The sequence below is a fragment of the Coregonus clupeaformis genome, chromosome 19, assembly GCF_020615455.1.
Source record: "Coregonus clupeaformis isolate EN_2021a chromosome 19, ASM2061545v1, whole genome shotgun sequence".
In the NCBI taxonomy this organism is placed as follows: domain Eukaryota; kingdom Metazoa; phylum Chordata; class Actinopteri; order Salmoniformes; family Salmonidae; genus Coregonus; species Coregonus clupeaformis.
Genome location: NC_059210.1, coordinates 31,394,685 through 31,418,143, shown reverse-complemented (window position 1 = coordinate 31,418,143; position 23,459 = coordinate 31,394,685). Strand labels below are relative to the sequence as shown.

Here is a 23,459-nt window from a genome sequence, read left to right as displayed (position 1 = left end):
CCACTTACACACGTCATACATTGGCAGTCATAAATCTTCCCTCAAGACTGATTCAGTGCCACTCTCAAAATATGCCACTCTAAATAATGTTTTTAACATGTTCCCGAATTGATACAAAAAAATACATTAGCATGACTTTAATAATGACTAATTTATTCCCCAGGGGAGAACGACTGCCCCCTCTCATTGAAGTTCACAGAAGGTCAAGGCCGACTGCGGTACTGCAGGCATTGTTAGTAGAAAACAGGATCCCCCATAATAGTGAATGGAATATCAAATCCCCAAAATATATATATTTGTCACATGCTTCGTAAACAACAGGTGTAGACTAACAGTGAAATACTTACTTATGGGTCCTTTTCCATCAATGCAGAGTAAAAAAAACAAATATATTATATATATACAGCTCTGGAAAAAAATAAGAGACCACTGCAAAATTATCAGTTTCTCTGGTTTTACGATTTATAGGTATGTGTTTGGGTAAAAATAACATTTTTGTTTTATTGTATAAACTACTGACAACATTTCCCCCAAATTCCAAATAAAAATGTTGTCATTTAGAGCATTTATTTGCAGAAAATGACAACTGGTCAAAATAACAAAAAAGATGCAGTGTTGTCAGACCTCGAATAATGCAAAGAAAATAAGTTAATGTTCATTTTTAAACAACACAATACTAATGTTTTAACTTAGGAAGAGTTCAGAAATCAATATTTGGTGGAATAACCCTGATTTTCAATCACAGCTTTCATGCGTCTTGGCATGCTCTCCACCAGTCTTTCACATTGATGTTGGGTGACTTTATGCCACTCCTGGCGCAAAAATTAAAGCAGCTCGGCTTTGTTTGATGGCTTGTGACCATCAATCTTCCTTTTGATCACATTCCAGAAGTTTTCAATGGGGTTCAGGTCTGGAGATTGGGCTGGCCATGACAGGGTCTTGATCTGGTGGTCCTCCATCCACACCTTGATTGACCTGGCTGTGTGGCATGGCGCATTGTCCTGCTGGAAAAACCAATCCTCAGAGTTGGGGAACAGTGTCAGAGCAAAAGGAAGCAAGTTTTCTTCCAGGACAACCTTGTGCGTGGCTTGATTAATGCGTCCTTCACAAAGACAAATCTGCCCGATTCCAGCCTTGCTGAAGCACCCCCAGATCATCACCGATCCTCCACCAAATTTCACAGTGGGTGCGAGACACTGTGGCTTGTAGGCCTCTCCCGGTCTCCATCTAACCATTAGATGACCAGGTGTTGGGAAAAGCTGAAAATTGGACTCATCAGAGAAGATGACCTGGCGCTTCTTTGCTTCTCATTGATGAAGGGCTTTTTTCTAGCTTTGCACGACTTCAGCCCTGCCCCTAGGAGCCTGTTTCGAACCGTCCTCGCCGTGCACTTCACCCCAGCTGCCATTTGCCATTATTTTTGTAGGTCACTTGATGTCATCCTACGGTTGTTGAGTGACATTCGAATGAGTTGGCGGTCATCCCGGTCAGTAGAGAGTCGTTTTCGCCCACTGCCGGTCTGTAGCTTGTTGTCCCCAATGTCTGCCGCTTGACCTTCTGTCTTTGAAATTTTAAGGATGGAAGCAACCTGACGCTCACTCTATCCCTCTGCCAGTAAAGCCAGAATTGAACCCTTCTTTTCCTCACTCAAAACATTCCTTTTCAACTCTTTTGGCATGGTCAATAGTTATTTTTTGATTCATATTGCTTGTTTTTGCCATCCAGCTGGTCCTATTGCAAGAGGATAGTGATGACCACAGCAGTGGTTTTTATACTTTTCCTCGTTAAATAAGATTTGGTTCAGGTGATCACCTAATCAGTACCTAATTCAGTAGAATGAGGTGTGCCTGTGTTGGAATTCAACAGACACTGGAATGGAATGGCTGTCATCCATGTTCACCTGATTCACCTGTTCAAGCGCTTGATGATTAGTTGAGAAGTTGAATCAGGTGTGCTAGCTGTGGAATAGTTCAAATACATGGAACTGCTCAGGGTGCCCGAGGAGAGGTTTGAAACGCCTTGGACTAGACTAGAGGACCACATTACTGCAGCTTGTATCCTAGCTTGGTTGTGCAGAGCCGTGGTCAAGTGGGTAACACTACCGGCCCAATCTGCATATGCCTCCCCACTGGAGACTGGGGTTCCATCCCTCTTTCCTCTTATGTCTCCCTTCTCACTATATCCCCTTTATTTTTATATTTGTATATAAATATCCTAGGTAGCTTTCCATAATTTAGCGTCTCGTTTTCGCTCTGTTATTTTCAGAACGAAAGTTTGACAACCTGGAAATCGAGGTGTGCCGTATGCTACCAACAAGAAAAATATCAGATGAAAATGCTTGCTATTCCTGTTTTAACCGGTTCAACTAAAGGCCCCTCTGTTGTGTGTTCATAATTTGTGGTGGAACTCCAACTGAAAGTATCCGGCCGCGACCGGGAGACCCATGGGGCGGCGCACAATTGGCCCAGCGTCGTCCAGGGTAGGGAAGGGAATGGCCGGCAGGGATGTAGCTCAGTAGAGCATGGTGTTTGTAACGCCAGGGTTGTGGGTTCGATTCCCACGGGGGGCCAGTATGAAAAATATAAAATAATGTATGCACTAACTGTAAGTCGCTCTGGATAAGAGCGTCTGCTAAATGACGTAAATGTAAAATGTAAATAACGATACACATTTGTTTACTGTAAGAGAGTTGTTAATTGCAGGATTTACAGGAGGAACAGTGAGTCTATGAAGGGCAGAGTGAGTGAATGTACTGAGGGCTATAGAGCCTCAGTGAATAGGCAGTAGAACAGCTCTAAATTGGGTCTGGCTGCGTGTCAGAGGGCTGTGTGTGTACCGGCAAATTGTCTCCTGTGAGAACAACATGTAGGCCACCCAAAAGTTCCTGAGGACAACAAATGCCGCATTCACCACTGCGGACAAACTGACGCCGCTTACTCACCCACGCACACACACACACAGATAGGCACACACAGACAAACATTCAAACACACAAAAACACACACACTTTCCCCCTTCCCACCTCTCACAAACACAGACAAGCAAAAACTCACCCTTGCAACAAAAAAAAGAGGAGAGTAAATACTGAACACAATTCTATGTTGTGGAACTAACCTCAATATGCAGTTTACCTCTTGTATAACCCACATAAGAACTGGAGTCTATCTCTCAGACCATCTGACATCAAGTCCTTGCCTGAGGGTCTGTGACCAATAACTTTATTAGTCTGTGCACTCCTCCTGTTGACAGTGTCTGAGAACTCTAATCACACACACACACACAGTGTCTGGGAACTCTAAAGCTGACTATCTTTTTCTCCTCTGGTGTTTAATATTGTCCAGCTTTCCTTTTCTCCTGGTCTCTGTTTGCACTGGACTAGAATATAAACAAGGGTGTCTGCGTATGAATAGGAGTGTGCTTAGGTGGAGGTGTGTGTGTGTGTGTGTGTGTGTGTGTGTGTGTGTGTGTGTGTGTGTGTGTGTGTGTGTGTGTGTGTGTGTGTGTGTGTGTGTGTGTGTGTGTGTGTGTGTGTGTGTGTGTGTGTATGTGTGTGTGTGTGTTAGAGAGAAAACTTCGCTGTTGTGTATATATACTGGATAGTGTGTCTCATAAATGGAGTACATTACAGAGGACTGTGGCGAAAGGAAGCCGTTTAATACTTGTGATGAAACATGTTCTCTCCTTGATTCAGTTCAGATCAGCCTTCTCTTTTCCCTGAAGACAGGGAGTGGGGGGAGGTCTGGCAATGTTGGTACGGCCCGCAGTGGTGTCATCATACCTACCTAGCCTCATGATCCAAGGTTGGCATAGGAAGGCATTTCTTTAAAGGAAGGCATCTCCGTAAGCAACAAACAAACGGTGTTTGGCCTCAGGAAACCAGGGAATACTTTATAATAATGTTCATGAATTAAACATTTAAATTTAAAAGCCATTTAAAAATGTGAAAGCCATTTAAAAGCTAATGCTTATTAATTGTAAAGATTATAAAAAGTATAAATGCTTTTACATGTACAGTACCAGTCAAAGGTTTGGACACACCTACTTATTCCAGGGTGTTTTATAATTTTGTACTATTTTCTACATTGTAGAATAATAGTGAAGACTTCAAAACTATGAAATAACACATATGGAATCATGTAACCAAAAACGTGTTCAACAAATCAAAATACGTTTTATTGTCACGTTGTATAATGAATATAAGACAGGCGCAGGAATACGTATTAGGGGTTTTATTACTCCACCCAACACAAACACGTATATACAGTGGGGACAACAAGTATTTGATACACTGCCGATTTTGCAGGTGTTCCTACTTACAAAGCATGTAGAGGTCTGTAATTTTTATCATAGGTACACTTCAACTGTGAGAGACATTGTATGATTTTTAAGTAATTCATTTTGATTTTATTGCATGACATAAGTATTTGATACATCAGAAAAGCAGAACTTAATATTTGGTACAGAAACCTTTGTTTGCAATTACAGAGATCATACGTTTCCTGTAGATCTTGACCAGGTTTGCACACACTGCAGCAGGGATTTTGGCCCACTCTTCCATACAGACCTTCTCCAGATCCTTCAGGTTTCGGGGCTGTCGCTGGGCAATACGGACTTTCAGCTCCCTCCAAAGATTTTCTATTGGGTTCAGGTCTGGAGACTCGCTAGGCCACTCCAGGACCTTGAGATGCTTCTTACGGAGCCACTCCTTAGTTGCCCTGGCTGTGTGTTTCGGGTCATTGTCATGCTGGAAGACCCAGCCACGACCCATCTTCAGTGCTCCAGGTGTGCGTAATGAGACAAGACAGTCTGGGGTTGGTGGTAATGATCCATGTCAGTGACGCCTAGAAAGCCGGTGACGTAGACCTCCGGAACTGGTGAACGGAATGAGCAGCAGTACCGGGGGGATCCGTGATATTTATATTTGAGATTCTTCAAAGTAGCCACCCTTTGCCTTGATGACAGCTTTGCACACTCTTGGCATTCTCTTAACCAGCTTCATGAGGTAGTCACCTGGAATGCATTTCAATTAACAGGTGTGTCTTGTTAAAAGATACTTTTTTGAATTTCTTTCCTTCTTAATGCGTTTGAGCCAATCAGTTGTGTTGTGACAAGGTAGGGGTGGTATACAGAAGATAGCCCTATTTGGTAAAAGACCAAGTCCAAATTATGGCAAGAACAGCTCAAATAAGCAAAGAGAAACTTTAAGACATGAAGGTCAGTCAATCCGGGACATTTCAAGAACTTTGAAAGTTTCTTCAAGTGCAGTCGCAAAAACCATAAAGCACTATGATGAAACTGGCTCTCTTGAGGACCGCCACAGGAATGGAAGACCCAGAGTTACCTCTGCTGCAGAGGATAAGTTAATTAGAGTTAACTGCACCTCAGATTGCAGCCCAAATAAATGCTTCACAGAGTTCAAGTAACAGACACATCTCAACATCAACTGTTCAGAGGAGACTGTGTGAATCAGGCCTTCATGGTCGAATTGCTGCAAAGAAACCACTACTAAAGGACACCAATAAGAAGAAGATACTTGCTTGGGCCAAGAAACACAAGCAATGGACATTAGACCGGTGGAAATCTGTCCTTTGGTCTGATGAGTCCAAATTTCTGATTTTTGGTTCCAACCGCCATGTCTTTGTGAGACGCAGAGTAGGTGAACGGATGATCTCCGCATGTGTGGTTCCCACCGTGACGCATTGAGGAGGAGGTGTGACGGTGTGGGGGTGCTTTGCTGGTGAAACTGTCTGTGATTTATTTAGAATTCAAGGCACTCTTGACCAGCATGGCTACCACAGCATTCTGTAGCGATATGCCATCCCATCTGGTTTGAGCTTAGTGGGACTATCATTTGTTTTCAACAGGACAATGACCCAAAACACACCTCCAGGCTGTGTATGGGCTATTTGACCAAGAAGGAGAGTGATGGAGTGCTGCATCAGATGTCCTTGCCTCCACAATCCCCCGACCTCAACCCATTTGAGATGGTTTGCTATGAGTTGGACTGCAGAGTGAAGGAAAAGCAGCCAACAAGTGCTCAGCATATGTGGGAACTCCTTCAAGACTTGGAAAAGCATTCCAGGTGAAGCTGGTTGAGAGAATGCCAAGAGTGTGCAAAGTTGTCATCAAGGCAAAGGGTGGCTACTTTGAAGAATCTCAAATATAAAATATATTTTGATTTGCTTAACACTTTTTTTGTTACTACATGATTCCATATGTGTTATTTCATAGTTTTGATGTCTTCACTATTATTCTACAATGTAGAAAATAGTATTAAAAAAAAAAACTTTAATGAGTAAGTGTGTCCAAACCTTTGACTGGTACTGTATATTAATGTTTATAAATAATAGGGGGGCTGAACTTCCTTATTTCGCCTCTGTTTCTATTCTCCTCATTAGGAAATGCAACTGAGAATGAGATTTGGGTCTTGGAGGCGTGCTTTGATGTAGGGATCTCGTGTGTCTTCGAAGGTGGGAAGCGTTTGTACTTTCGCTCTGCCAAAACAGTACACAGTTATTCACTCACCCTTCTAGAAAACCTGAAACAGTCTAACCAGGTCTTGTGTCTGGAAGTAGTCTAGACTAGCTAGCAACTAGCCAACTAATTTTGCCAATTAGCTTCAGCAGGCCGGTGTGCAACTGTGGCAAAGTTGGTTTGACTTTGGATAGCCTATCTGTAAAATTGACTGTATTATACTGTAAAAATGTAAATCCTACCGTAATCAGAATGAATGAATGAATTAAATTCATTGAGGGGAGGGGTTTGTATCTCAAAGTATTTTACTATAATTACAAGGGATTGGTGCAAGCAGGTTGGCAGCTGGGTAAACTGTTGATACATTATAGCATATTCATCAATGTGATGAGGTGGTGTTGAAGAAGTCAGGCGCAGGAGGGTCAATCACAGAATAACAGGCTTTAATCCGCAAAATACAGGTTTACGCAGAAATGCGTCAAACACACTCCAGGGCACAAAACAGGCGCACTGGAAAATACAAGGCACACGGAAAAATACTCCCGTCTATACACAATACACGAGCTCCACCGAGCTTCACAAACCTCCACAATAAACAATCACCCACACAGACAAAGAAGCAGAGGGAACACTTATACCATGACTAATGAGGGAATAAGGACCAGGTGTGTGTGATTGAAGACAAGACAAATGGAGTGATGATAAATGGATCGGCAGTAGCTAGTAAGCCGGTGACGCCGAACGCCGAAACCTGCCCGAACAAGGAGGGGAGGCAGCCTCGGCGGAAGTCGTGACAATTAATATTTGATGTTATATATTGCTTGCACTTCTAGAGGCCTTAACAAAGGCTTCCAAACTGGCAGCGACTACAGGGCAAAACAGACCAAAAGGACATGGCAAAATGCTCAATCATTTAAGGTTTAAGACTTGCTGCCACTCCAATCTGTATACATTTGAAATTGATGGGGCTCTATAACCTCATAGGGCTTAAATTGGTACAGCATTCTCACTCACGGGTGCAACAAATATAGCGTCTTACAAGGTAGGGCTGGGAATTGCCAGGGACCTCACGATACGATATCACGATACTTAGGTGCTGATACAATATATATTGGTATTCTCATGATTCTATATGTATTGTGATTCGATACTGTGATTTTATTGCGATTCGACGTTCCAAACATATTGCCCACTATGTGTCTGCTGCAGAGGGACAAGAGCGACCCATGAGAAATGTAAATGTAAATGTAAAACTAGTTTTGATCAGTCATGGTAATAAAAGTGCTGAAAACATATTGACTCAATGTTTAAAAAATACCTGCGTTTTGGAACAGGTACAGCCGACTAGCGCAAAAATGATGTTGCGACATTGTAAAAAATAATGTTGCGATATATCCTCAAAAATAATATCCCGATATGTAACTGTATCGATTTTTTCCCCATCACTATTACAAGGCACACCTCAAAATATGTTAATGAGACAGAAACAACGATCAGCCAGGTCACCCGTGATACAAGTCAGTATTCGACAACCATCCATGTCTGAGGACATCGGGAGATGACGTGGAAGCCGGCCACTAGGGCAACTGTGAGCGCTGTTACCTTCAAGTAGGTTTCGCTTTTGCAAGGTTGGGGTGTAAGCATCTGCCTCTGATTACAAAGGTTGCAAGTTCAAATCCAGCGATAGAAAGTTTTGTTTGGTTTTAGTTTTAAGCCTATCCCAAACCTTAACCCTTACCTTAACCATTCAAAGTTAATGCCTAACCTTAAGATTTTGGAGTTAATGGCTAAACTTAACCCTAACCTTAAAAATTCAGAGTTAATGCCTAAACTTAACCTTAAACACTCAACTTCGAAATTTGACATTTGAGAAACATGGATGAATGTCTAATTCTGAAGTGAGACTGTGAGAGCTAGTTGATAACAATACCATGCACCCACTAGTGGTCAAAAGGTTTTTGGCGCTCCAAAGATACAGTACGGTACTGTACTCTGTGGGGTGGAATTACAGTATCATTCGAAATACAGCAATTATTTCCACGCTCACAACGTTTTCCCACAATGCATCATAATTTACAGTATGCTGCAGTAAAATGTTGCATAGTATTTTGCTGTTGATAATACCCCAAATTACAGTATAAATTACAGTTTTCTGTTACATTGTAACATCAACATGGACACCCCCATAAACAGTAAAAATATCCACATTGGACTGGACCGCTATTTTTAGGGCACCATTAGGAATCAGTATGTAATTCAAACTCTGGCAGTTATCAAATCGGTTATGTAGGGCTTGAACTGAGACCTTGCACTTGACTATGCCTTACTGATATGATATGATTTGATTGGATAATTAATATAAATACAAACAAAAAAGCTGCTCCAATTGAAGACAGACACACATTTTAAAACCATTTAGGTTCAAATTCAAAGGATTATTTACAGTAGTATTATTATACAGAATCATGTGACCCTGCCTGCACCTTGCTGGTACCAGAGTCAAATCTTTTCGAATATATTTGTTTATATTCTGTATTCTTATTTGTGACTCAGATACAGTGTTTTTGGGTTTGAGTCTGGGAGACGATATTAATCAAATGTAAACACTACACAAATAAAACATGGTATGCATGAGTATACACTGGACACTACGTCCCCCAGGACAGGACAGGACTCTGTTGTTAATCAGCTACTGTTGTGGATAGACCCCTGTTAGACAGTCCCTGCTGTCCTCTCTGTCCCTTGGCTCCTGTTCTCGTTTCTTCCTCTCCTCTTCTCCTCATCTCTCCTCTGATAATAATATAATAATACTGTAAATGCGATTTAGCAAACGCTTTTAGCCAAAGTCACTTACAATAGTGACTCACTTACAACATACATTGTCACATTGGTGGTAGAGGGGGCCTCACCTCTCCTCCTGGCTGACAGAGAGACAGATGGAGAGAATGACTCCTGACTGGGCGCATGTGGCCTGACGCCGGCTGACTCTGACAGGTATCCGATGGCACATGGCCTGACATGGTGACAGACAGGGCTGTCCCAACAGGGGTAGAGACACACACACACAGACACACACACACACGACAGACAGGGTTGTCCGAACATGGGGTTAAACACTGTCACTGCTCTTTAGAAGAGGCTATTTTGGGGACCGCTTCAGTTGTAGCGGTGGTGAGGGGGAGTGACAGAATCAGACCACAACACTAGCCATATAGGGAAAGGAAAGCTGGACACGCAGAGATCTAGGTATAGTATAGTGCTGCTGTTTCCTTAATATAGTATATACAGTTGAAGTCGGAAATTTACATACACTTAGGTTGAAGTCATTAAAACTTGTTTTTCAACCACTCCACAAATATCTTATAAACAAACTATAGTTTTGGCAAGTCGGTTAGGACATCTACTTTGTGCATGACACAAGTAATTTTTCAAACAATCGTTTACAGACAACAATTCCAGTGGGTCAAAAGTTTACATACACTAAGTTGACTGTGCCTTTAAACAGCTTGGAAAATTCCAGAAAATGATATCATGGCTTTAGAAGCTTCTGATAGGCTAATTGACATCATTTGAGTCAATTGGAGATGTACCTGTGGATGTATTTCAAGGCCTACCTTCAAACTCAGTGCCTCTTGGCTTGACATCATGGGAAAATCAAAAGAAATCAGCCAAGACCTCAGCAAAAGAAAAGTCTGGTTCATCCTTGGGAGCAATTTTCAAACGCCTGAAGGTACCACGTTCATCTGTACAAACAATAGTACGCAAGTATAAACACCATGGGACCACGCAGCCGTCATACCGCTCAGGAAGGAGACGCGTTCTGTCTCCAAGAGATTAACGTATTTTGGTGAGAAAAGTGCAAATCAATCCCAGAACAACAGCAAAGGACCTTGTGAAGATGCTGGAGGAAACAGGAACAAAAGTATCTATATCCAAAGTGCTATATCGACATAACCTGAAAGGCCGCTCAGCTAGGAAGAAGCCACTGCTCCAAAACCGCCATAAAAAAGCCAGACTACGGTTTGCAACTGCACATGGGGACAAAGATCGTACTTTTTGGAGAAATGTCCTCTGGTCTGATGAAACAAAAATAGAACTGTTTGGCCATAATGACCATCGTTATGTTTGGAGAAAAAGGGTGTCTGGACCCTTCTAAAACAAACCATTTACATAAAAATAGAGATATGGTTGTAAAACAGAAAACAAATCCTTTAAAGCTAGAATCCTTAGTTACTAAATACATTTTGCACTTATAAATTAATGATATGTACCCATTGATTCTTGAAGAATATAACTTATAAATGCCTATAATGTTGTAAGCCATATAAGCTTGTTTTACTCCAATCTTGTAAACAATGTAAATATAAACAAATAGCCTCAAAACATAGTTAAAACTATAATGTTGATATCATGGATGGTCAGTCCTTGCATCCATAGCTCTGTCTATGAATTTGAGAGTGGCTCCATTTCTCCAGGCCCACCCCATAGCCGTTTACCAAAACAGAGGCGGGCTGGCCGTTTCGTTATTGTTTAAAGGGATAGTTATCGCAAATTACAAAATGACAGTGGCCAGGTAAACAAAACCAAAGCATGGATTGCAGTCTTACCTATAGACTACTTACAGGGTAAAGAAACCAATATACAGTGGGGGAAAAAAGTATTTAGTCAGCCACCAATTGTGCAAGTTCTCCCACTTAAAAAGATGAGAGAGGCCTGTAATTTTCATCATAGGTATACGTCAACTATGACAGACAAAATGAGAAAAAGAATTCCAGAAAATCACATTGTAGGATTTTTTATGAATTTATTTGCAAATGATGGTGGAAAATAAGTATTTGGTCAATAACAAAAGTTTCTCAATACTTTGTTATATACCCTTTGTTGGCAATGACACAGGTCAAACGTTTTCTGTAAGTCTTCACAAGGTTTTCACACACTGTTGCTGGTATTTTGGCCCATTCCTCCAAGCAGATCTCCTCTAGAGCAGTGATATTTTGGGGCTGTCGCTGGGCAACACAGACTTTCAACTCCCTCCAAAGATTTTCTATGGGGTTGAGATCTGGAGACTGGCTAGGCCACTCCAGGACCTTGAAATGCTTCTTACGAAGCCACTCCTTCGTTGCCCGGGCGGTGTGTTTGGGATCATTGTCATGCTGAAAGACCCAGCCACGTTTCATCTTCAATGCCCTTGCTGATGGTTTTCACTCAAAATCTCACGATACATGGCCCCATTCATTCTTTCCTTTACAGAAAAACAGCCCCAAAGCATGATGTTTCCACCCCCATGCTTCACAGTAGGTATGGTGTTCTTTGGATGCAACTCAGCATTCTTTGTCCTCCAAACACGACGAGTTGAGTTTTTACCAAAAAGTTCTATTTTGGTTTCATCTGACCATATGACATTCTCCCAATCCTCTTCTGGATCATCCAAATGCACTCTAGCAAACTTCAGACGGGCCTGGACATGTACTGGCTTAAGCAGGGGGACACGTCTGGCACTGCAGGATTTGAGTCCCTGGCGGCGTAGTGTGTTACTGATGGTAGGCTTTGTTACTTTGGTCCCAGCTCTCTGCAGGTCATTCACTAGGTCCCCCAGTGTGGTTCTGGGATTTTTGCTCACCGTTCTTGTGAACATTTTGACCCCACGGGGTGAGATCTTGCGTGGAGCCCCAGATCGAGGGAGATTATCAGTGGTCTTGTATGTCTTCCATTTCCTAATAATTGCTCCCATAGTTGATTTCTTCAAACCAAGCTGCTTACCTATTGCAGATTCAGTCTTCCCCAGCCTGGTGCAGGTCTACAATTTTGTTTCTGGTGTCCTTTGACAGCTCTTTGGTCTTGGCCATAGTGGAGTTTGGAGTGTGACTTTTTGAGGTTGTGGACAGGTGTCTTTTATACTGATAACAAGTTCAAACAGGTGCCATTAATACAGGTAACGAGTGGAGGACAGAGGAGCCTCTTAAAGAAGAAGTTACAGGTCTGTGAGAGCCAGAAATCTTGCTTGTTTGTAGGTGACCAAATACTTATTTTCCACCATAATTTGCAAATAAATTCATAAAAATCCTACAATGTGATTTTCTGGATATTTTTTTCTCAATTTGTCTGTCATAGTTGACGTGTACCTATGATGAAAATTACAGGCCTCTCTCATCTTTTTAAGTGGGAGAACTTGCACAATTGGTGGCTGACTAAATACTTTTTTCCCCCACTGTACAATTTTGTAATTTGGGTGAACTATCCCTTTAACCGACTTGTCATTAAATGGACAGGTTTTAGTATTTCACCAGTTCTGATTCAATTATGGTTTATATGAACAGTATAATACGCCAGGCTTGGGCTGTGAATGGGAAGTATCCTCTCTAACAGAAACGTCTTTGACTGCAAGCTATAATAGACACTTTGGATTCTAGTGGCCTGAGTTCAGTATCAATCACTTTAGGTGTGTGTGTGTGTGTGTGTGCCAGTGTGTGTGCGCGTCCATCTGTCTGTGTGTGTGTGTGTGTGTGTGTGTCAGGACTTGGCCAATAGGGACAGCTGCTAAACTGTTTGTCTTTCACTTGACTTTCTCAACTAGACTTTACATAAACAGACTTTTCATATTACCCAAGCATTTACATTCACATCCATCACCTGTTTGCGGTGTGTGTGTGTGTGTGTGTGTGTGTGTGTGTGTGTGTGTGTGTGTTTGTCTGTGTGTGTGTGTGTCCATTTGCATGCCCCTGTCTTTGATTAATGGTTTTCATTTTAGGTGGTGTGTGTGTCTGAGAGAGAGAGAGAAGACTGTGAGCTTGTGTGTGGGCACGGGTGCGCTTGTGTGTGCCACTCAAGGGTCATTTTGTCCATCATTAGCAGTTCAACAGTACATGCTATCATAGTCGTGCTCTGCTTAAAGACTATATGGAGGATACATTTAAGAAAAATGCATCATCATCATCATCATCGCAGTTTTTGCTCTGTACTGAAAGTGCACTATCTTGAAGACTTGACTGCTAACATGCACATTTTGGGGGGATTGAACGGACAGTAGACTAATTAACAACATACCAGAAACAAAAATGTTTTGTGAACTATCCAGACTGAGCTGAACATGGCACAACAGTCAGATTATTATTTTTTCTACTTATTTCTTTTCTGATGGTGACAAACCATAGAAACTGTCACCACTCCTAAACTTCTCGGTGTTTCTCTCTTCTGTCTCTCCTCTACAGGCTGCAACTGATTGATGACCTGACATATGAAGATGTCAAGAAATGCTACAGGGGCTCGGTGAGTTGTTTTGACTGTGTCCAGATTCCACTGTTTACACGGTATTATTAGCATAAGGAAGTAATGGTGCGCTTCATTCATGCGTGAATGTTTCTACCTACTAGAATATTACATATAGTCCAAGGGGAGACGTAGTAATGACGCATGTAGTTGTACTTGAACTATCACACAGAAATACTGTCTTTACACGATTGTAAGCAAGACATGGTATTTGTCATAACAAAGGAATGAGTTTATGGCAAGTTACAGTGCCTTGCAAAAGTATTCATCCCCCTTGGCGTTTTTCCTATTTTGTTGCATTACAACCTGTAATTTAAATTGATTTTTATTTGGATTTCATGTAATGGACATACACAAAATAGTCCAAATTGGTGAAGTGAATTTTAAAAAATAACTTTTTTCAAAAAAATCAACAAAAAGAAAGTACAGAAAAGTGGTGCGTGCATATGTATTCACCCCCTTTGCTATGAAGCCCCTAAATAAGATCTGGTGCAACCAATTACCTTCAGAAGTCACATAATTAGTTAAATAAAGTCCACCTGTGTGCAATCTAAGTGTCACATGATCTGTCACATGATCTCAGTATATATACACCTGTTCTGAAAGGCCCCAGAGTCTGCAACACCACTAAGTGTCACGCCCTGGCTCTGGGGACTCTAGTATGTTGAGCCAGGGTGTGAGTTTTCAATTGTGTTCGGTCTAGTATTGTATTTCTATGTTGGCCAGTGTGGTTCTCAATCAGAGGCAACGGGTATCAGCTGTTGCTTGTTGTCTCTGATTGGGAACCATACTTAAGCAGCCAGTTTTCCCACAGTGTTTGTGGGATCTTGTTCCTTTTGGTTTGTACCGTAGGACTGCATGTATCGTTTGTTGTTTTGTTCGTGTTATCATTCTAATTTAAAAAAGCATGTTCACCTTCAACGCTGCGCCTTGGTCCTCCTCCTTCGACGATCGTGACAGAAGATCCCACCAAGACTGGACCAAGCAGCGTGTCCAGGAGCCATCGCCAGGGAGATCTCTAGCGGATCTCCTTCGCCTCCTCGACTGGGTCGAGCCGTGTGAGGAAGAGAGGGGCTTGACTTGGAAGCAGAAGGGCGAAAGGCTGGCGGGAGATATGGAGACCTGGTCCACGGGTAGGAGAGAAGCCCAGAAAATGTTTAGGGGGGGGCTCACGCCGTGGACGACGGGGCAGCAGGAGACCGCGATAGAGCGGCCCAGCGGGTTGGCAGAGGAGGCCGCCAGGTTACGGGGGCCACTGGTCAAAAAGGGGAAGGAAGGTGTAGAGGCACGGCGAGAGGTACTGGGGTGTGTTACCAGTCCGGTCCGGCCCGTTCCTGATCCCTGCGTAGGGCCAGTGGTGTGTGTCCCCAGTACGGTCCGGTCTGTTCCTGTCCCTTGCGCCGAGCCTGTGGTGCGCGTCGCCAGCCCAGTCCGGTCCATTCCTGCTCTCCGCACCAAGCCAGTGGTGCGCTTCGTCAGCCCAGTCCGGTCCATTCCTGCTCTCCGCACCAAGTCAGTGGTGCGCTTCGTCAGCCCGGTCCGGCCCGCTCCTGCTCCCCGCACCAAGCCAATGGTGCGCGTCGCCAGCCCGGCCCGGCCTGTTCTTGCTCCCCGCACAAAGCCTATGGTGCGCGTCGCCAGCCTGGCCCGGCCTGTTCCTGCTCCCCGCACCAGGCCAATGGTGCGCGTCGCCAGCCCGATCCGGCCCGCTCCTGCTCCCCGCATCAAGCCTATGGTGAGTGTCGCCAGCCCGGTCCGGCCCGTTCCTGCTCCCCACACCAAGCCAGTGGTGTGCGTCGTCAGTCCGGCACGGCCCGTGCCTGTTCCACCGGTGCCTGGTCCGGCACCGGTCAGCTGCTTCACGCCGGAGCTAGAGCAATCCGCTCCACCAGTGTGCAGTCCAGCTCCGGCCAGCGGGGCCAGACCGGACCAGGGGTACTTTGGGGGGTTGGAGAGGGAGTGGGGATCAGGCCTGGAGCCGGATCCGCCGCCAAGGCGGAGTGCCCACCCGGTCCCTCCCCTGTGGTGTTTGGTTGGCGCGGCCGGAGTCCGCTCCTTTGGGGGGGGGTACTGTCACGCCCTGGCTCTGGGGACTCTAGTATGTTGAGCCAGGGTGTGAGTTTTCAATTGTGTTCGGTCTAGTATTGTATTTCTATGTTGGCCTGTGTGGTTCTCAATCAGAGGCAACGGGTATCAGCTGTTGCTTGTTGTCTCTGATTGGGAACCATACTTAAGCAGCCAGTTTTCCCACAGTGTTTGTGGGATCTTGTTCCTTTTGGTTTGTACCGTAGGACTGCACGTATCGTTTGTTGTTTTGTTCGTGTTATCATTCTAATTTAAAAAAGCATGTTCACCTTCAACGCTGCGCCTTGGTCCTCCTCCTTCGACGATCGTGACACTAAGCAAGGGGCACCACCAAGCAAGCGGCACCATGAAGACCAAGGAGCTCTCCAAACAGGTCAGGGACAAAGTTGTGGAGAAGTACAGATCAGGGTTGGGTTATAAAAAATATCGGAAACTTTGAACATCCCACGGAGCACCATTATAACCATTATTAAAAATGGAAAGAATATCGCACCACAACAAACCTGCCAAGAGAGGGCCACCCACCAAAACTCACGGCCCAGGCAAGGAGGGCAATAATCAGAGTGGCAACAAAGAGACCAAATATAACCCTGAAGGAGCTGCAAAGCTCCACAGCGGAGATTGGAGTGTCTGTCCATAGGACCACTTTAAGCCGTACACTCCACAGAGCTGGGCTTTACGGAAGAGTGGCCAGAAAAAAGCCATTGCTTAAAGAAAAAAATAAGCAAACACGTTTGGTGTTCGCCAAAAGGCATGTGGGAGACTCCCCAAACATATGGAAGATGGTACTCTGGTCAGATGAGACTAAAATTGAGCTTTTTGGCCATCAAGGAAAACGCTATGTCTGGCGCAAACCCAACACCTCTCATCACCCCGAGAACACCATGTTTTTCATCGGCAGGGACTGGGAAACTGGTCAGAATTGGAGGAATGATGGATGGTGGTAAATACAGGGAAATTCTTGAGGGAAACCTATTTCAGTCTTCCAGAGATTTGAGACTGGAACGGAGGTTCACCTTCCTGCAGGACAATGACCCTAAGCATACTGCTAAAGCAACACTTGAGTGGTTTAAGGGGAAACATTTAAATGAATTGGAATGGCCTAGTCAAAGCCCAGACCTCAATCCAATTGAGAATCTGTGGTATGACTTAAAGATTGCTATACACCAGCAGAACCCATCCAACTTGAAGGAGCTGGAGCAGTTTTGCCATCAAGAATGGGCAAAAATCCCAGTGGCTAGATGTGCCAAGCTTATAGAGACATACCCCAAGAGACTTGCAGCTGTAATTGCTGCAAAAGGTGGCTCTACAAAGTATTGACTTTGTGGGGGGGTGAATAGTAATGCACGCTCAAGTTTTCTGTTTTTTTGTCTTATTTCTTGTTTGTTTCACAATAAAAAATATTTTGCATCTTCAAAGTGGTAGGCATGTTGTGTAAATCAAATGAAACAAACCCCAAAAAAATCAATTTTAATTCCAGGTTGTAAGGCAACAAAATAGGAAAAATGCCAAGGGGGGTGAATACTTTCGCAAGCCACTGTATTTACCAATGTAACAGTAAGTTCATCAGTCCACAGAATATTGTATATGTATAGTATGTATAGTATAAGTGTCAGCTAATGCATTTGAAATCTTATGAAGTGTTTATTATTTTACAAGATTTTAGTACAGTAACAGTACACTCACAAGTCCACGTAATATTGGTTGCATACAGTATGAGTTTCAGATATTTGCATTTCAAATGTTTATTATTGTGCAAGGTTTTCTAGTGAAAGCTTCACAAACCAACACAGGGTTAACAGTATGTGAGGGTTAACTTAAGCTCTGAATGGATCAGACCATATGACTTATGATTTAAATAACCTTCTCCCCCGTTTTATACACACACAAACACACACACACACACCTGCAATCAAACTTATTCAAACAATCAGTCCCCTTCAGAAAGGCTGAGGAAAATGTATCACTTGGAAATAACCCACAGATGTTTCCAGCAAAGGAGTTGTCGCACCACTACAGAGGAACACGGAGGGGAAGGGATTGTCTGTGGCACCACTACAGAGGAACAGAGAAGGGAAGGGAGCACCGTTAGATGTTACACAGGATAGACTCACAATTGAAGTCAGAACACAGTGTGACACAGGAAGTGTGCCTGAGTTAGAAAACACAGAGTAACTCAGAGAGGGTGTGGGACTAGTGTATAGGGTTCCCTGCTGATTGACCAGCACCAGGGGAACAGGTGTGTGCTTGCCTGCGTTTGTGCGTGCACCTGTGTGTGAATGTGTGTGCAAGAGTGCATGGTTATGTGTGTGTGTGTTCCCATAGGGAAAGGACAGTGCAGGATAAAATGGCTGAGAGGAACCTCATTTAATGGGGAGGGTTTTATTCACTTCCAAATTAATAACAGGAGCTGAATCACAATCTTTTAATAAAGCTTAGGTGATATAGTCACATGGCCATAAACTTTATTACAAGATTCTGTTTGGAAGCAGCAAAACAGTGAGTGGACATTTTCTGAAAGGAACCCTAACCACCTGCCCCGTCTCCCCCTTGTCTCACCCGTCTCCAACCTGTCTCCCCCCTGTCTCTACCCTGTCTCACCCCCGTATCCCCCTGTCTCCCCCCTGTGTCACCCCTGTCTATCCCCGTCTCACCCATCTCTCCCTTACAGACCGTCAGCAAGTACAATTCCCAGTACCACAAGCTGTTCCAGACCGTGCCCAAGGAGGAGATCCTCATGAAAGGTAAGTCAGGGGAACTTGAAAACCATCTACACATCATACACTCTGTCTATGATACTAGAATACTACTGTACTTAGAATGCATGCCCAACACATTGCTTCATACTAAGTGGTATGCCATCTGTTGGTTTGGGATGAATGTGTGCATGAAATTTGAATAGGGTTTGCATCACTCCAATGTGCAAGGGTTGACTTGACACTAAACTAAATATGGCTGTGTAGCTACAGTACAACAGTTGAGATGTAGGCTATTCATATATCTTGCAATGCCTTACTTATTTTGCCTGATATGGACATTCACACTATCATAAACCACGCCAAACCCGCCAGTCGCTAAAAAGCCGGCAAAGTGGTCTTTTTTAGGTTACAAATTAATTTGGGATTATGTGATTTAAGCCAGACTCAATCAAATCACTGTCAGCTGGCTGTTAGAATCACACTGAGCTCCTCATCTCCTGACAGCAGGCTTCACAGTGCTTCCTAGCCAGCTGCTTTCCACTCCACAGTGTCTCCCTCTCCCTTTTCTTTCTCTCTCTTTCCATCTCTCTCTCTTTTGATCTCTCTCTCCCTCTCTCCCTTTTCTCCTCTCTCTCTCTCTCCCTCCCTTTCTCTCTGGGGAAGCCTGTACCAGCCTGCTGCATTCAGCTGGAAATGGAAAGGGAAAGAGGATACCCAGTCAGTTGCACAACTGAATGCATTCAACCGAAATGTGTCTTCCGCATTTAAGCCAACCCCTCTGAATCAGAGAGGTGCGGGGGCCATTAAAAGCCTCTCCGATCACACACTGTTTGTTTGTGTTTTGGTCATGACTCATGTTTTGTGACATTGGTTCATAATCTGTGTTAGAACAGAATTGAGTTTATTTATTTTTGGTCGTTTCATAATTTGTGGTATGGGCGTCTAAAGATTGACGTGTTAGTATGCATGCCCTGAAGATAATATTTACGGGACAATGAAAATTACGTAACGATATTGTAAGTTGTTATGTTTCTATACTAATGGAAATCATCACCAGCCAACAGTGTTCCACAATCCCATACACTTCAGCTGTATCCCACTCCCACAATGTGTAGGTTTAAAGCCAACTCGTATATATCCCACGCTAGTCTCCAGCTCTTTGCATTCTCCCTCTGGTGTGTGTATTCCCCACAGAATTAAATAGGACACTATTATATTGTATCTATGGTATTCTCGGTCTTATCTGTGTTTTTGCATTTCATTTTTCATTTCCAGTGTATTCCTGCGCTCTTCTCCGAGACATCCTACTTCAGGGCCGCCTCTACATCTCCCGCAACTGGCTGTGTTTCTATGCCAACCTCTTTGGGAAGGACATCAAGGTGAGTGTCAAACAGCCTTGGTGATGTGGTGGTGTTTCATTCGCTCCAGTGGGTTTTCCCTGGTTAGCAGTTACGCTGATGCTGCCTAGTTCACAATGGGAAGGAATTGCAACTGCCCTCAGCCTTGACACAAAATGGCTTCTCTCTTCTAACAATGGGTGTGTTCGTACATTTGCTCTGGCAATCTACTCCGATTTCAGAGCACTCTCGTCTGAGTGTGCCAGAGCGCAGAATAACTGATTAATTTACAAACACTCAACACCCGTTGAATATGGCCGGTGTCAGTAAACGTCGGCAAAAAAACGTAATTAAATTGTTGCCAGCAGCGCAGTTACAGTCACCAACGCTCTGGAAAACATGAAAACAGCCTAACCAGCTCTGCTAGGGCCAGTAAAATGGTCAGAGTGAGGTGTTATCTCATTTGTGTCTGGAAGTAGCTAGCAAGCTAGCCAACGTTAGCCCATTAGCTTGGGTGCTTGACTGCCGTTGTGAGGTCAGAACACTCGGATCAACCCTACTCCTCGGCCAGAGCGTCCAGTGTGCGCTCTGAATGCTCTGAGAGCGAAATGCTCTGAATTTACGAATGCAAAATCTGACAACGCTCAAGATGAAGACCTGTGTTGAAAATAAATAATAGACCTATCATCACTGAGTTAGCTTCTATAGCATTGTTGGTATGATCATTCCCGTTGATAACAGGTTTTCTTATTTTTACCTCCACATTTTCCATTGACTAGAGATCATTCAACATAAATTGATGTTTCTCTGTTCAATTGCTGAAAGTTTCTCTCTTTAAATAGAGAATAAGGATGTCTGATATACTTTTATCCTCTGCACTTAACCTGAACACAAAAGACATTCAAATGAATCGCACTGCATGCAGATTTCCTCTATTGTTAAGTCCATCATTGAAACTGCTTATTTGCTTATGTTTCCTAGTTCAGATAATTGAGCTTAAAAAAGAAAATGTTACAAGGGTAACGTTCAACATGAGATATGGCCTGTTTGATGTAGGTATTGAAATAAGTACAATAAAGTGATAGTCAGGTTATTAATTGAACAGCAAACAGTTTTACAAGATTTTGACTCTATTTACAGTAAAGGAAATTGAGTTGAGCACCAATTTCCTTATTTACAAATCATAACTTTCCATGACATCTAACTGTAAGTCGCTCTGGATAAGAGCGTCTGCGAAATGACTAAAATTTAAAAATCTAGGAATACAACATAAAAGGTGGTTGTGAAAGGGAAAATAATACAATTGTTGGTCAGTCAAGTGTAAAAATGTTTTCAAGAGGAAAGGGTATTTGGCACCAATTTACTTATTTTAACTGTGTATCCAGATCAGTCTAGGCCTATGCGTTTCAATTATATAATATTTGTATTGTATTCCTATGAAATAACTGTCACGAGTGTAGAGCGGAGTAGGCAGGAGGCAGTCGCAGGTTTAGAACTACGGAATTTATTAAAACGCCATAGCTTAAAGTGGGACGAAACCCACAGTGCCAAATATAAATGTCACGGTTTCGGCCGAGGCTGCTCCTCCTCCTTGCTCGGGCAGACTTCGGCGGTCGTCGTCCCCGGAGTACTAGCTGCCACCGTTGTATGTTATCGATGTTTGTTTGGTTTTGTCTTCTTTGTACACCTGTTTCCTTTTAGTGTTAATTATGTCTCCTATAAGTTTCTCGTTTTGTTAGTCGTGTGTTGTGTGTAATTGTTCCGCCTGTCTTTTTGGTGCTGCTCGTTTTTGCATTTTGTATGTTCTGGTTAGTCGCACTGTGTTTCGTGCGCTATCGCATTTGAGTGTTTTTACGCACTGCTGCGTAATAGTTCGCCTCCTGTTTAGTTGAGGCCAGTGTTTATTATTTTTTTCATTCAGTAAAGTCGATTGGACGAAGCTTCTGTGTCCTGCGTTTGACTCCTACACCACATCCACCTCAGCAGTTTCTGACAGAATTACACACCATAACTGGACCAAGCAGCGTGTCCAGGAGCCAACGCCAGAGAGGACTCTAATGAATATCAACCTCGACTGGGTCAAGCAGCGTGTCCAGGAGCCAACGCCAGAGAGGGCTCTAAAGGATATAAACCTCGACTGGGTCAAGCCGCGGGAGGAGGAGAGAGGTTGGACTTGGGAGCAGAAGAGGGAGAGTCTGGCGAGAGCCATGGAGGCCATAGCCACGGGGGAGAGACGAACCCAATAAATTTTTAGGGGGGGGCTCACACCGTGGATGACGGGACTGCTGGAGGCAGATAAGGGGCGAGTTGGTGGACGAGGAGAGAAGGCCACCGGGTTACGGGAGCCATTGGCGAGTAGAGGGAAGGAATATGTAGAGGCACGGCGAGAGGTACTGAGGTGTGTAGCCAGTCCGGTCCGGCCCGTTCCTGATCCCCATGTAAGGCCAGTGGTGTGTGTTCCCAGTGCGGTCCGGCCTGTTCCTGTCCCTCGCACCAAGGCTGTGGTGCGCGTCGCCAGCCCGGCCCGGCCTGTTCCTGCTCCCCGCACCAAGCCAAGGGTGCGCGTCGCCAGCTCGGCCCGGCCTGTTCCTGCCACTCGCACCAAGCCTACGGTGCGCGTCGCCAGCCCGGCTCGGCCTGTTCCTGCTCCCCGCACCAAGCCTGTGGTGCGCATCGTCAGCCCAGTCCGGCCCGTCCCTGCTCCCCGCACCAATGCTGTGGTGCGCGTTGCCAGCCCGGCCCGGCCTGTTCCTGCTCCCCGCACCAAGCCAAGGGTGCGCGTCGCCAGCTCGGCCCGGCCTGTTCCTGCCACTCACACCAAGCCTACGGTGCGCGTCGCCAGCCCGGCTCGGCCTGTTCCTGCTCCCCGCACCAAGCCTGTGGTGCGCATCGTTAGCCCAGTCCGGCCCGTCCCTGCTCCCCGCACCAAGGCTGTGGTGCGCGTCGCCAGCCCGGCCCGGCCTGTTCCTGCTCCCCGCACCAAGCCAAGGGTGCGCGTCGCCAGCTCGGCCCGGCCTGTTCCTGCCACTCGCACCAAGCCTACGGTGTGCGTCGCCAGCCCGGCTCGGCCTGTTCCTGCTCCCCGCACCAAGCCTGTGGTGTGCATCGTCAGCCCAGTCCGGCCCGTCCCTGCTCCCCCCACCAAGCCTGTGGTGCGCGTCGTCAGGCCGGTCCGGCCCATTCCTGCTCCCCGCACCAAGCCTGTGGTGCGCGACGTCAGCCCAGTCCGGCCCGTCCCTGCTCCCCGCACCAAGCCTGTGGTGCGCTTCGTCAGCCCAGTCCGGACCGTCCCTGCTCCCCGCACCAAGCCTGTGGTGCGCGTCGTCAGCCCGGTCCGGCCCGTTCCTGCTCCCCGCACCAAGCCTGTGCCTGGGTCACCGGTGCCTGGTCAGATCCAGCCAGCAGGGCCAGACCGGACCAGGGGCGCTATGGGGGGTTTGTTGGAGGGTTGGGGTCAAGCCCGGAGCCGGAACCGCCTCGGAGGAGGAATGCCCACCCGGCCCTTCCCTGTTCGGTTTATGTTTGGCGCGGTCTCAGTCCGCGCCTTTGGGGGGGGGGGTACTGTCACGCCCTGGCTCTGGGACTCTGTTATGTTGAG

At 45.0% G+C, this 23,459-nt stretch overlaps 1 protein-coding gene across 1 annotated transcript in view; it reads left to right on the top strand.

The window, feature by feature from the left end:
- LOC121532111 (GRAM domain-containing protein 2A) overlaps nt 1-23,459 on the top strand; it is a 90,490-nt gene that overhangs the window by 30,783 nt on the left and 36,248 nt on the right. Inside the window, exons 3-5 of the mRNA XM_041837817.1 lie at nt 13,683-13,740; nt 18,497-18,569; nt 19,800-19,903. Of these exons, the coding sequence (XP_041693751.1) occupies nt 13,683-13,740; nt 18,497-18,569; nt 19,800-19,903 (235 nt within the window). The remainder of the gene's footprint in view (nt 1-13,682; nt 13,741-18,496; nt 18,570-19,799; nt 19,904-23,459) is intronic.